Below are 15,046 nucleotides of genomic sequence, written 5' to 3' on the forward strand. Positions count from 1 at the left end.
CATATACACAATGCTGTCTATACAGTCTTACCACATATACACTTTATACATTGATGCACAGTCACCACATATACACATTCTCCAATAATACACAGTTGCCACATAAGCAAATTCTGTACACTGGGAATCTTCATACTTTTGTATCACATCATTTGGCCCAATTTTTGGAGTAGTTTTTGACTTAAATTAAGAATTACTAGATGTGATGGGAGTTACTCACGCCAGCCTCAGTATTTATCCTCTCAGTTGCACGTCGTGCTGTATTTTCAAAGTATTACTATATTAACTTCAGCTAAACAAAGAAGCAAAGTGCGTACATAAAAATGCTTATTTCATTACATTGTCTTGTATAATTTTGTACGGTTTAACTTTCTTTATAAATGAAACTAATTTTCTGTACTTTACTTAACCTTACTATAATAAAAAATAGTTAGTGTTATAGCATTTATTTATTTGGAGAAGCACAGTGGTGACCACGCTTCTGTTTTTTTTTTGTGTTAATGCTATTTTTCCCATCATGCGTGCTGATCATGTATCCCCTCCCCAGTATCAGTCTTGAGCACATTTGCTCCCCATCATCCAGGAAAGCATGGGATTTTATGTACTTCCTCGTATCTCGTGTTTGGAGCAATGAAGGTCTTTCCAACTTAGGCCCCAACTGCATCCATTGATGGTTCACATGGGTCATTATGTCACATATCACTGTAGCGGCCTCTGTCTACTATGCCCTTCTATGGCATGTGAGTGTTCCCACAACTAACATAATGAAGGTACCATTTCCAGCTTGGTAAGCAAAGCCCACTTCTCTGGCTGGGGCTGTATTTTCATTACTTGTAAGCCTCTTCTTGCATTTGGTGAAACATTTACTAGTCCCACCCCCAAGGGTGGGCAAGCTGGCATTAGCCACTCAGTCCTGACAATGTTGTGAGTCAAGAAGACTCTTCTGGAAAGGACAAGCAAGCTAGTAATGACCATTCAAATTTATCCTCTCCTGCTCGGTTCCCCAGACATCCACTCTGCTACTTAAATATGGGCCATCTGGGCTGTAGCCGGTGCTCCATCTCTCTCTCATTCACAAGGCTGGGGTCTGGGTGCAATGCTTTTATTTCTCCAAAATGAAAAAAAAATATATGATGATTGCAATAATGCTCTCTCATGAAAAGATTACAGCCATAATTTCTTAAGATTTACCTGACAGGCAGCTAACTGTGACCTTCTCCTTGTCCGGCCTGGTTAGGGGGACATCTGTGCATCTCACTATTGAGTCGCCTATGACCAAGACATTTGGTTTTGGGGTGTTTTGCCTTACAGTCTTATTTGCTAGGACACTGGTATGTGTGCTGTTATGTGTAGTGGTTGCCATTTGTGTTGCGGTGTATGCAAGTGGTTTGTGCCTGGAAAGTCTCTGATGTTTTGGCAGGCTTCTAGTGAGTACCTCCACGTATATGGGTTTGTATGTCATGACCTTATCTTGTGCAAGAGGAGAGGTGTGTATGCTGACAACCTGTTTGATGTCCTGTTTGTTGTTGCATGAGAGAACTGATTCCAATTTCATGGTATAATTACATCTCCCACATACTGTATTTGTGTGCTTTAGGAATAGGTGGTTCTCAGTACACATGATACAATTACTACATTTTCTCAGAATGCCTATGCCAATCAGGCTGGCCAGAGAAATGGTGGGAAACTGACCGTCCTTTATAGCAGGTAATACCATAAATACTATTAAGGCGTGGGCCAGTAAGATCAGTTTTTGCTCTAGGATTAACAAGGGGGCTTATTCTATTGAAGGTTGGGGGGTGAAAAACTGTGGCAAAGCTACTCAGTGCACAGCTGAGTTGTCTACAATGCAGCAGGGAAGCTTGGGAGGGTTTTACTGACAGACATCGATGTTTGCTTCTATACAGGGCACTGCTAACCCCCTGCTGTGCAGTGTGCAGTTTCACCTAATGTAAGGCTTAAATATAGGTGAAATTAAACATTTTTAAGCTAATCTATGAACAGCATATCACACAATGACCCTTCCTCTAGGGATCTCCAGCTTAGACAAGGCTGGACCCACACTCTTCTGTCACAAGGGTACAGGGAAGCCTTTCTTAATGTAAGGTGGCGTGATTAGTGCTCAAGTGTATCAATACAGGCTAGATTCAGCAGGTTTGAATCGAGTATATGCTAAGTAACACTACAGTGCAAAACAAGGGTAGAGAATGAAGCAGCCACCAAAAGTAAAAACAGTAAAAAAAGGCCAGAATATAATGCTGAAATTCAATTAAATACAGTTGAAAAGTGCAGATAAAACTCAAAATATATTTATTGTCTCAGTTCACTTTTTGCTTTGGATGTCTTGGATTCAAGCAGAAACACTCTAGACCTCTGGCAAAGGACACAAACATAGAGCAGCCCTGGTTAATTGACTGCTTTCAGTTACACCTAGGAAATGCAAAGGTGACATGCAATTTGTTCCCTAACCCTACAATACTGGTCATGCCACGTATTAAGCAATAACCCCTGTTATCTCTCTGTAAATATTTACACACACCGAAAATGCATTAAATCCACACTACACACATCATATACAGCACATCAAACACCCATTCACTGAAAAGCACCTAAAGGTGAAACACATTACATCAAAAAACAAAAACACCACACACTCCAAAACCAGCACCAAAAGGTAACCTAATCAATCACTAATGGCAAACACACACCAAACAAATCCTGCAACATTAATTAAAACATTGCCACTCACTCACACACAAGTCTACAAGCCCTCTAAACAAACAGACAAGCACTAGAACCATACTTCCACAATCATAAAATACACACTGCATGGACGGTACCACCCTCACACCACTTACGTATACTTACTCAACAGTCACACAATCATGATCAAAGGCATACTACAGTGAATATAATGACAGTGGGCTACAATGCAGATTGACCAACTGTAATTTTGATTGGTTGTGCAGCTTCACAAAATGTCAATAAAACAGGCTTTCAATAAAAGTAAATGCTACTACTCAGAGAGATGCGCCTGTGGTTGTGAGGTAACATGTTTTTTTCTATTCCCTCCAACCTTATATGTTTTAACAGATGTGTTCCAAGCATGTATAGATTATACACTGTTATATTATGAATCCCATTATATAGATTAACCCTCTCAGCAGTACGTACTCTGATAATGGGTGAAACTTTCTCCAACAAAGTAATAATGTACAGATATCACTCAGTAAAAAAACAGTCTGTAGCTTCATGGCAGCATATAAGCTACTTTAAAGCTCAGATTGGAGAGAGAAAAAAAAAAGCAAATGGCTTCCATTTTATATGCTGGCTAAACGCACTTTTGCTGATTAGCAAGCAGAAAATAAAATAAAAATAAATAAAATAAAGTCAACTTACAAAAAGTAACTGCAAGAGCAGTTAGAAGAACTTGCCGTTTTACTTTCTAATGGTTAAGCGTGGTTTAAAAAACAGCTTTTAGCAAGGTGGGGGGAAAAAGAAAAAGGTAATGCAATTAAGAGTGAGAGAGTGAGTGAGTGAGTGTGTGTGTGTGTGTGTGTGTGTGTGTGTGTGTGTGTGTGTGTGTGTGTGTGTGTGTGTGCGTGTGTGCGTGTGTGTGTGTGTGTGTGTGTGTGTGTGTGTGTGTGTGTGTGTGCGTGTGAGAGAGGCAGTGTGTGCATACCTCTCATCTTCTTTGCTCAAGAGTTCGGGGCAGATATACAGCAAGAGACTTTCCATCAACAAGCTCTATCTGAACAATAATAATTATGAAACAATAACATCTGGATTTATTGACTGACTAATCTTCATTTACCAAGGGAAAGTGCAAGAATATGGGGCAAACTCGGAGACATTCTGCAAAATCAGGGACAGTCAAGAGGTCTGGGAGGGTTATTTTTATTTTTGTCATCCACTTCATCATTAGGAAACATCTGAGGTGTTTTCAGTCAAGAAAGTGGCTGTAATTGCTGGACACATTTGTGGTATAGTTGTGTATGTGTGTCTGTCTGTGTATGTTGACACTGAATATGTAAATAACTTAAATTCTGGATGTAAAATACTTTCTCCAACAGCAGCTTCATATGCAACAGCTAATACGAAACATTACCTGGAAAAATCATTTTACATCAAAAGTATATTAAAAAATATATACTAATACTACAAGTCATTATGAAACAAGTTTACCCATTATCTAAATGCTGTAATGCCTTCCAGGGTGGAAGTTATAGGAGAAATAACAGACCTTCCAGGAATGTAGAAGCAGCCCAGGCTGGTCCTTTATTTCCCCACTAATGCCTACTGTATCAGGCATTACTACATGCTTACAGCTGCATGTGGCAAAGTTTGATAGACAGCATGCCATTGTTATAGTATCGCCTCTTCTTCCTACAGCTGGTCGTACTGTAAGTTTTCAATGCACACCTCCTACTGTCTTCTTATGCACCTTTAACACAACCTCAGTCTCACCTTAACTTATACCATGACCTCACCCTTCAGAATGCTCTCTTTACTGTGCCATGAGGATGAAAGGTACATAGGGCTACTGGTAGGTGCAACCTTCCGTCCTTTCTGCAGTACACTAACCATATAACAGCAGATGTACAGTCTATTTACTAATCGCCCATCTGTTAGTACTGCAGCCAAAGTACTATCCATCCAGTATCTGGCGTGTAAAAGTGAACTAATCATCTAAAATTCTACCTGCCTAACTTTGAATAAAAATGCCCCCCCCCCCCAAAAAAAAAAAACAAAGCCTAAACAAAATGTCACATTAAGCTTCATCTACAGCACTACAGAAAGCTGACAAAATACAAAGGGGTATTCAGAAGCACAGCACTGTGCAACCCTTTAACTAGCAGGGTTACTCACAATATGCTACCAGTGTTTGACTCACAGATCACCACAGCAGTACAACATCATGAAGCCTAAGGCTAGCAGCATTACAGCACCATGAAGTCTATGGCAAACAGAGCTACAACACCGTGAACCCTAAGGCAAGCAGCCCTACAGCACCATGAAGCCTAAAGCTAGCAGTAGTACAACACCACAAAGCTTAAGGCTAGCAGAGCTACAGAAACCAGGAAGCCTAAGGCTAGCAGCGTTACAGCAACATGAAGCCTAAGGCTAGCAGCGTTACAGCACCATGAAGCCTAAGGCTAGCAGTGCTACAGCACCATGAAGCCTAAGGCTAGCCGTGCTACAGCACCATGAAGCCTAAGGATAGAAGTGCTACAGCACCATGAAGCCTAAGGCTAGTAGTGCTACAGCACCATGAAGTCTAAGGCTAGCAGCGTTACAGCACCATGAAGCCAAAGGCTAGCAGAGCTGCAGCATCATGAAGTCGAAGGCTAGTAGAAGTACACCACCATGAAGCCTAAGGCTAGCAGCATTACAGCACCATGAAGCCTAAGGCTAGCAGCGCTACAGCACCATGAAGCCTAAGGCTAGCAGTGCTACAGCACCATGAAGCCTAAGGCTAGCAGAGCTACAGAAACCAGGAAGCCTAAGGCTAGCAGCATTACAGCAACATGAAGCCTAAGGCTAGCAGAGCTACAGAAACCAGGAAGCCTAAGGCTAGCAGCATTACAGCAGCATGAAGCCTAAGGCTAGCAGTGTTACAGCACCATGAAGCTGAAGGCTAGCAGAGCTGCAGCATCATGAAGCTGAAGGCTAGTAGAAGTACACCACCATGAAGCCTAAGGCTAGCAGTGTTACAGCACCATGAAGCCTAAGACTAGCAGCGTTAGAGCACCATGAAGCTTAAGGCTAGCAGAGTTAGAGCACCATGAAGCCTAAGGCTAGCAGAGTTAGAGCACCATGAAGCCTAAGGCTAGCAGCGTTACAGCACCATGAAGCCTAAGGCTAGCAGCGTTACAGCACCATAAAGCCTAAGGCTAGCAGCGTTAGAGCACCATGAAGCCTATGGCTAGCAGCGTTAGAGCACCATGAAGCCTAAGGCTAGCAGAGTTAGAGCACCATGAAGCCTAAGGCTAGCAGCGTTAGAGCACCATGAAGTGTATGGCTTGCAACATTACAGCACCATGAAGCCTAAGGCTTACAGCATTAGATCACCATGAAGCCTAAGACTAGCAGTATTACAGCAGTCTACTGGATAATGCCACATGCAAATATTGCAGTCAAGGGGCATGGCTAATGTAACTTCCCCAAAGCCTTACTCAGGGATCAGAAAACTTGTAGAGTACTTCAAAAACTCTTTCTAATTAGCTATTTCAGAGCTCAGCATTGTGGATGAACATGCTACAGTTCAGCATTCACCCACTATTAAGTAATGGGTCAGTTAGCACTGCGGCATATAATGCATATGAGACTGAGTGTGCACACGTGTGCATGCATGCATGTGCGTGCGTGTGTAGGGGGAGCAAAACAGACTATCGATGTGTGTGTGCATGTCTGTGTTTGTGAAATTGTCTGGTATCTATGTGACTGTGTGTGTGTGTGTGTGTGTGTGTGTGTGTGTGTGTATGTGTGTGTGTGTGAGTGTGAGTGTGAGTGTGTGTGTGTGTGTGTGTGTGTGTGTGTGTGTGTGTGTGTGTGTGTGTGTGTGTGTGTGTGTGTGTGTGTGTGCACACTAAAGGTTTGTCTTGTAGGTAATTGTGCAACAGAGCTGCATGGGTTGCTAGGAAAAATTCTACTGCAAATTTGCACTACTTGTGTGATTTGGAAACATGCAAAAGAACTGCTAATGAGTTTTTACTCTATGCAGCTCCTGCACATCTCTGAATAGTGCCATGCAGCTATGGTTACTGAATATAAGTCAGTAACTTAAAATGGTGTAAACCACATCTAGTGCCATTCCTACCCATTTGAATGTCAAGTCACAATCTGCATGCATTACTATAAAGCTGAATGATGAAGAGAAAGGAAGAGTTACTAACAGTCTTTTCAGCAGAGGAAACAAACATGGACACATCACCAGTGCCATGCTCAATTTTAAAAGGCAACAGTGTACTTCAGAACTGATCCAAATAACCAGCTAATAAAAATCAACAGACAGATCACTAAAAAATAAGAAAAATAATAAAGCATCCAAACCACAGGGTAAAAAGGATCGAACAGACAAACCATTCAGTGAAAACTGCAAGAAGGACCCAACCAAGCTAGGGTCTTCATTGTATAATATCCTAAACCTGTCCACGGGACATATGTAAAGACCCCTTAAGGACATACCAGTGTTTTACTGTTTTACAGGGCTTCTGAACACCCATGACTTTTTTTTACTTTTTAAGTCCTAATGGGTTAATTCAGGCCAGAATGTTTCCAAAATCTTGTATTTAACAGACTAGTAGGAGGGAAAAAAAAAACAAAAGCCGCAGGATGACTAATACTATCAGAGATATACAATCATCCTGGTCAAAGAGTATAGGCAGATATATATCAGGTATGTCACAGTGCACACATCCTAACCCTGGAGTGTAGGCAGGCATGTATCAGATATGTCACAGTGCACACATTTTAATCCTGGAGTGCAGGCAGGCATATGTCAGATATGTCACAGTGCACACATCCTAACCCTGGAGTGCAGGCAGACATATGTCAGGTATGTCACAGTGAACACATCCGCACCCTGGAGTGTAGGCAGGCATATATCAGATATGTCACAGTGCACACATCCTAACCCTGGAGTGCAGGCAGGCATATGTCAGATATGTTACAGTGCACACATCCTAACCCTGGAGTGTAGGCAGGCATGTATCAGATATGTCACAGTGCACACATCCTAATCCTGGAGTGCAGGCAGGCATATGTCAGATATGTCACAGTGCACACATCCTAACCCTGGAGTGTAGGCAGGCATATATCAGATATGTCACACTGCACACATCGTAACCCTGGAGTGTAGGCAGGCATATATCAGATATGTCACAGTGCACGCATCCTAACCCTGGAGTGCAGGCAGACATAGTGCACGCATCCTAACCCTGGAGTGCAGGCAGGCATGTATCAGATATGTCACAGTGCACGCATCCTAACCCTAGATTGCAGGCAAACATATATCAGATATGTCACACTGTATGCATCCTAACCCTGGAGTGCAGGCAGGCATGTATCAGATATGTCACAGTGTACGCATCCTAACCCTGGAGTGCAGGCAGGCATATGTCAGATATGTCACAGTGCACACATCCTAACCCTGGAGTTTAGGCAGGCATATATCAGATATGTCACAGTGCACACATCCTAACCCTGGAGTGCAGGCAGGCATATATCAGATATGTCACATTGCACACATCCTAATCCTGGAGTGCAGGCAGGCATATGTCAGATATGTCACAGTGCACACATTCTAACCCTGGAGTGCAGGCAGACATATGTCAGGTATGTCACACCATCCAAACCCTGGAGTGTAGGCAGGCATATATCAGATATGTCACAGTGCACACATCCTAACCCTGGAGTGTAGGCAGGCATATATCAGATATGTCACAGTGCACACATCCTAACCCTGGAGTGTAGGCAGGCATATATCAGATATGTCACAGTGCACACATCCTAACCCTGGAGTGCAGGCAGGCATATGTCAGATATGTCACAGTGCACGCATCCTAACCCTGGAGTGTAGGCAGGCATATATCAGATATGTCACAGTGCACACATTCTAACCCTGTAGTGTAGGCAGGCATGTATCAGATATGTCACAGTGCACACATCCTAACCCTGGAGTGCAGGCAGGCATATATCGGATATGTCACAGTGCACACATCCTAATCCTGGAGTGCAGGCAGACATATGTCAGATATGTCACAGTGCACACATCCTAACCCTGCAGTGCAGGCAGACATATGTCAAGTATGTCACAGTGAACACATCCGAACCCTGGAGTGTAGGCAGGCATACATCAGATATGTCACAGTGCACACATCGTAACCCTGGAGTGCAGGCAGGCAGGCATATATCGGATATGTCACAGTGCACACATCCTAACCCTGGAGTGCAGGCAGGCATTTTTCATATATGTCACAGCACACACATCCTAACCCTGGAGTGCAGGCAGGCATATATCAGATATGTCACAGTGCACACATCCTAACCCTGGAGTGCAGGCAGGCATATATCTGATAAGCCACAGTGTACATATTGACCCTGTTTTTTTTTGTTTGTTTTTTTTTTAATTTCTGCAAGTCTTTTGGGTTTCTAATACCATGGCGGGAATGGACCCCATTCCTAAGTCATAGTAGGATTAAAGTTCATGAAATTAGTATTGTTTCAATCTTTGATGTTAGCCAGAAGTGCTCTTCGCAGCACCCGCAATGTGCCCAGTAACATATCTAAGTTATTGTTTGTCTTTTGGCTTTTTCCCGGTAAGGGGTCGCCACAGCGGAACTCTGGTCACTAATGATTGGCAGTAGATTTTTTTTTTATGAAACGCCGAGGTGCCAGCTCGACGCCCAACCTTCAACGAAGGCACGCCCATTTACGCACGCATGTCTTTCGAACGCTAGTAACATATCTAAGTACGGCTGTAAATTCATTTTTACAAGACATGTTTCTCCTACTACTACTGGAAGTATCTGGGTATCTTTCTTCCACACTGCCCTCGTTTCTGCCTGCAAATGTTGGTACTTTATGACTCTGTCTCTCTCTGTACATAAGACACTGTAATCACTGGATGTAGCAATTTCAATAATCAATGCTACTTTTGTCTTCTCTTCATGGACTACTATATCTGGTTCTCTTGCATATATTTTTTTGAACTGGTGGTAATGGATGATCCCATGTCATATAAACTTCATTTTCTATGATGCTTTGTGTCTCATGTTTCCAGTGTTTTGCAGCTACTTCAATATTATAATGTCTGCACAATCCCCAGGGCAACAGTCTTGCCACATTATTATGCCTTTCAGTATACAGTCCTTCTGCCATCAGTATATCACAACCAGCAGCAAGGTGTGCAACTGTTTCCAATTCTGTTTTACAAAACCAACATTTGTCTGTTTCTCTCACATGTTCAATGGATTTTGTAAACCAATGTGTATGTAGTCCACTATTTTGAGCTGCCAATATTAACCTTTCATCTTTTGCAGTGTAGGCAGGCTTAGATAAGCCACCATGCAAAAATCAATGCTCATGAGGTATCATTACCCATCCAAAGTCTTATTTTCATCTTCAGAACAATTAGCAGCATTATCAGCTGGGTGACACCACCACATAACACTACAATCACATGTTCACCGTGTAAGTGCTTGTGATTTATATAAGTAACGCACGTAGTTTAAGCTGAATACCAGACAACGTACTGTGCAGTTTTAGAGTATATACCAGATTACATGTGAGGCCACAGTAAGACCAAGTGAAATTAAACAAAAAAGGTTAAACCAACTGAAATATGGAAACTGTGTCCAAAGTTGTACACAGTTTATTTATGTATTCTTATTGATAACTGCATAACTAATTATAACGTGATTGGAACACAATGATTAACAATCGATATGGCACAAACTACATAACATTTCTAACAAGCAGCAGTAATACAGGTTGGTGTACAAATCTGAAACCTCCATTTATACTGCTGCTTATACCAAACTGCAGGGCTTGAGAGATCTGCTCTTTAATTGCATCTTTTAATATTCATTGTTTGGTACTGTACCTATTTTGAAGGCAAATTCTGATGAACAGTTTTGAGTCAAATTTTGAATCACATTCTGAGGTGCCGTTTCTCGAGCATTAATGATTTCAATGTTACCTGGGAATAACAGGAGACAAAAAGTAAGGAGAGACTGTTAAAGTGTTTAACATGGATTCAAATCTATGTTCATTTATACACGTTTGACATACTCCCAATCTCAAAAGACTGAATCAACATACTCATCACACCAAAACAAAGTGCATTTCTTACTTGGGAGTCATCTGCTGCCCAAATTAATAATGAAGTGGGAGGTTGGTTTAATAGTTAAGGTGTTTACTTTACAGACACAAGGTACAGGGTTATAATTCTTACATGGGGTAATTTGGTAGGCAATGGTCCACAAGGGCAGCTAGCCTAGTAAGAAATTATGAAGTGACTTTTGCCCTGAGGAAGTGGTTTCTTCAATGGTGTGGGCCCTCAAAATGTATAATGCATGGAAACAAGTACCTTACATGCCTTAAGGAAAGCTGTTGCTGTAATACCTCTATAGTCCCTTCTCAAGTTTGACCCCTTCCTGCCCCTGGCAAATACAGAAGGGGATACTACTACTCAAGTTCACCACAACACAGGGCTTGGTAGCAACAAAGACACTCCCCTCCTGTTCAGAAAAGCACAGCACCCCATTGTCTGCAGAATCCTATCCAAGGCTGCTCTGGAATGAGCTAAACCACATCTCCACTGTATCCGTTATAGGTGGTGTTACTTATGCAAAGGCAGTATCAACTTTAACGAATACGTTTCAAGTAGTTTACTTAAAAGCTGACTTTAACAGAGATGACAAACAAAGAAATTGCTACAACTTTGTTAGCTGCCTTGGTGTGCGATAAGCTTCTGGATATTTCTTATCTTATGGCAAGATATGTGGGAAACTAGGAATGTAACAAATCGTTAGGAAACTGGACTCACAGAAAACACAGTAGACCAAATCAGGAAGAAGGGGGAGCGGGTCTGGCACATAAGTGGGTGATCAAGGAGATTCAGAAAATGCAAAAATCTCTCTGTTCAAAAGAATGTGAGTAATTTTGTTCATCACAGTGGACATCATCAGACAATTGGGAAAGAGTGCAACAACAAGCATTTATTGTCATGACAGGAGTACTGATTGGGGGCATCACAGTGGCACAACGGATAGTGTTGTCACCTCACATCAAGAGGTTCCCTGGATCGATTCTCAGCTTTGGTGCCTTCTGTACAGAGTCTGCATGTCTTCCCTGTGTTTGTGTGGGTTTACTCTGGGTGCTCCAGTTTCTTCCCACATTCCAAACATATGAAGTAGGTGGATTGGGCACTCCTGCTGTGTCGGAATCCAAAGACGTAGATACATCTTAGGGGTACTGCCCTGTAGCCCTGTAACCTCCCCTGGCCACCCTCTGAAGTCCGCGCTCTAGAAGCAAGCGTTTCCACAAGGCCAGAACAACCCAGAAAAAATACTATTGAACTGAAACTCACTTATACACAAGGTACTGCCCTGTAGCCCTGTAACCTCCCCTGGCCACCCTCTGAAGTCCGCGCTCTAGAAGCAAGCATTTCCACAAGGCCAGAACAGCCCAGAAAAAATAATATTGAACTGAAATTCACTTATACACAAGGTTATTATCTGAATACACCTAAACCTACTTGTGTTTTATGCTTACAGCATCCCCTTAAATAGCTGCGATCTTATTCCACACAGCAGTGAAATATAACGCTAGCAACAGCATTCTCTTCCCTAACTACTCAGAAAATTAGTGTTAACTCTGAGTAAAGCAAAGAAGTTGGACCCAGTCCCAAAAATTAAAGCTGTTACTATCCTTTTTCACTCACAAAACCCTATTGCAAGGTACAATAAATTGCAACTGTTTTACCTGTACTGCTCAGTGTGGAGTCGGATTAACCTTACCCACGCCCTTATCCCACCCCCTGCCTCTGACGAATGCGAGGTATCTTAAAACCAAAGTGCCCGCCAATTTTGAATCATTTCCTGCTGTGTCGGAATCCAAAGACGTAGATACATCTTAGGGGTATGTATAATTACACCAAACATTTGTAAATGTAAAATATACTCCCAATGCTAACTAGTGTATTATTTTTTGATGATATTTTACCTTGTTATAGCGTATCGCAACCTCCGCATGCAGTTACCTGCTCAGAGGTAGCGTGTACACACTGAATGTATTGCATGTTAGACCTGCATAATTAAAGTTGTCCGACTGATGCTATATAATTACTCTATAAGGATTATGGTCATTTTCTGCTTCAGTATATAACATACAAAGAGTAACGACTGGGCTTTAAATCACACTAGCATTATTATTCGATGTGAATGTCGTTATAAAGCACCTTGAAAGGAATGTAGACTCTCTCTGCTACGATATGTGATTAACCAAGTGCAGCGACTGTGTTTAAAGTTTACTGACACTAATAGCCTGTAAGAATTGTCTCTGTAAAGAATTACAAAAAGTCTGTAGACATTTGCTGCAGCAGTTGATTGAATTTAAGAGTAGCAACTATGTTCTAGAGCTATATTACATTGCCTGTAAGAATGTCTTTGTAAAGCACTCTAAAAGGATTGTAGACATTTGCTGCAGCAGTCGAGTTAAATTCAGAGTAGCGACTATGTTTTAAAACTATAGTACAGTGCTAGGAACACCCGCAAGGATCTATCTATCACAGCGTGGTGTCCCTCAAACACTTAGTGTTAAATTAGTGGCGACTGGTGTTGTTTTGCTTTCGGGGTTATTAAAAGGATGGAATGAGTCGCGAGGGTGCCTCATATAGCTAGCTGGTATATTTTTACTGCATAAAACATATTTTAGCGATGTTTTTAAAGTCTCCACAAGCAAACTAAATGTGTTTTCTCCTATATCTGTTCAGGTACTGCCCTGTAGCCCTGTAACCTCCCCTGGCCACCCTCTTAAGTCCGCGCTCTAAAAGCAAGCGTTTCCACAAGGCCAGAACAGCCCAGAAAAAATACTATTGAACTGAAACTCACTTATACACAAGGTTATTATCTGAATACACCTAAACCTACTTGTGTTTTATGCTTACAGCATCCCCTTAAATAGCTGCGATCTTATTCCACGCAGCAGTGAAATATAACGCTAGCAACAGCATTCTCTTCCCTAACTACTCAGAAAATTAGTGTTAACTCTGAGTAAAGCAAAGAAGTTGGACCCAGTCCCAAAAATTAAAGCTGTTACTATCCTTTTTCACTCACAAAACCCTATTGCAAGGTACAATAAATTGCAACTGTTTTACCTGTACTGCTCAGTGTGGAGTCGGATTAACCTTACCCACGCCCTTATCCCACCCCCTGCCTCTGACGAATGCGAGGTATCTTAAAACCAAAGTGCCCGCCAATTTTGAATCATTTCCTGCTGTGTCGGAATCCAAAGACGTAGATACATCTTAGGGGTATGTATAATTACACCAAACATTTGTAAATGTAAAATATACTCCCAATGCTAACTAGTGTATTATTTTTTGATGATATTTTACCTTGTTATAGCGTATCGCAACCTCCGCATGCAGTTACCTGCTCAGAGGTAGCGTGTACACTCTGAATGTATTGCATGTTAGACCTGCATAATTAAAGTTGTCCGACTGATGCTATATAATTACTCTATAAGGATTATGGTCATTTTCTGCTTCAGTATATAACATACAAAGAGTAACGACTGGGCTTTAAATCACACTAGCATTATTATTCGATGTGAATGTCGTTATAAAGCACCTTGAAAGGAATGTAGACTCTCTCTGCTACGATATGTGATTAACCAAGTGCAGCGACTGTGTTTAAAGTTTACTGACACTAATAGCCTGTAAGAATTGTCTCTGTAAAGAATTACAAAAAGTCTGTAGACATTTGCTGCAGCAGTTGATTGAATTTAAGAGTAGCGACTATGTTCTAGAGCTATATTACATTGCCTATAAGAATGTCTTTGTAAAGCACTCTAAAAGGATTGTAGACATTTGCTGCAGCAGTCGAGTTAAATTCAGAGTAGCGACTATGTTTTAAAACTATAGTACAGTGCTAGGAACACCCGCAAGGATCTATCTATCACAGCGTGGTGTCCCTCAAACACTTAGTGTTAAATTAGTGGCGACTGGTGTTGTTTTGCTTTCGGGGTTATTAAAAGGATGGAATGAGTCGCGAGGGTGCCTCATATAGCTAGCTGGTATATTTTTACTGCATAAAACATATTTTAGCGATGTTTTTGAAGTCTCCACAAGCAAACTAAATGTGTTTTCTCCTATATCTGTTCAGGTACTGCCCTGTAGCCCTGTAACCTCCCCTGGCCACCCTCTGAAGTCCGCACTCTAGAAGCAAGCGTTTCCACAAGGCCAGAACAGCCCAGAAAAATATACTATTGAACTGAAACTCACTTATACACAAGGTTATTATCTGAATACACCTAAACC

General features: G+C 41.7%; 1 protein-coding gene across 2 annotated transcripts in view; it reads right to left on the minus strand.

Annotated features, from left to right (window-relative positions):
- LOC122799642 (glutathione hydrolase 5 proenzyme-like) overlaps window positions 1-15,046 on the minus strand; it is a 739,199-nt gene that overhangs the window by 387,212 nt on the left and 336,941 nt on the right. For both annotated transcript variants that reach the window (XM_044068836.1, XM_044068835.1), the window contains exon 3: window positions 10,607-10,702. In XM_044068836.1, the coding sequence (XP_043924771.1) occupies window positions 10,607-10,702 (96 nt within the window). The remainder of the gene's footprint in view (window positions 1-10,606; window positions 10,703-15,046) is intronic.

The sequence above is a fragment of the Protopterus annectens genome, chromosome 4.part0 (assembly GCF_019279795.1).
Source record: "Protopterus annectens isolate FY-2018-M chromosome 4.part0, PAN1.0, whole genome shotgun sequence".
NCBI lineage: Eukaryota > Metazoa > Chordata > Ceratodontiformes > Protopteridae > Protopterus > Protopterus annectens.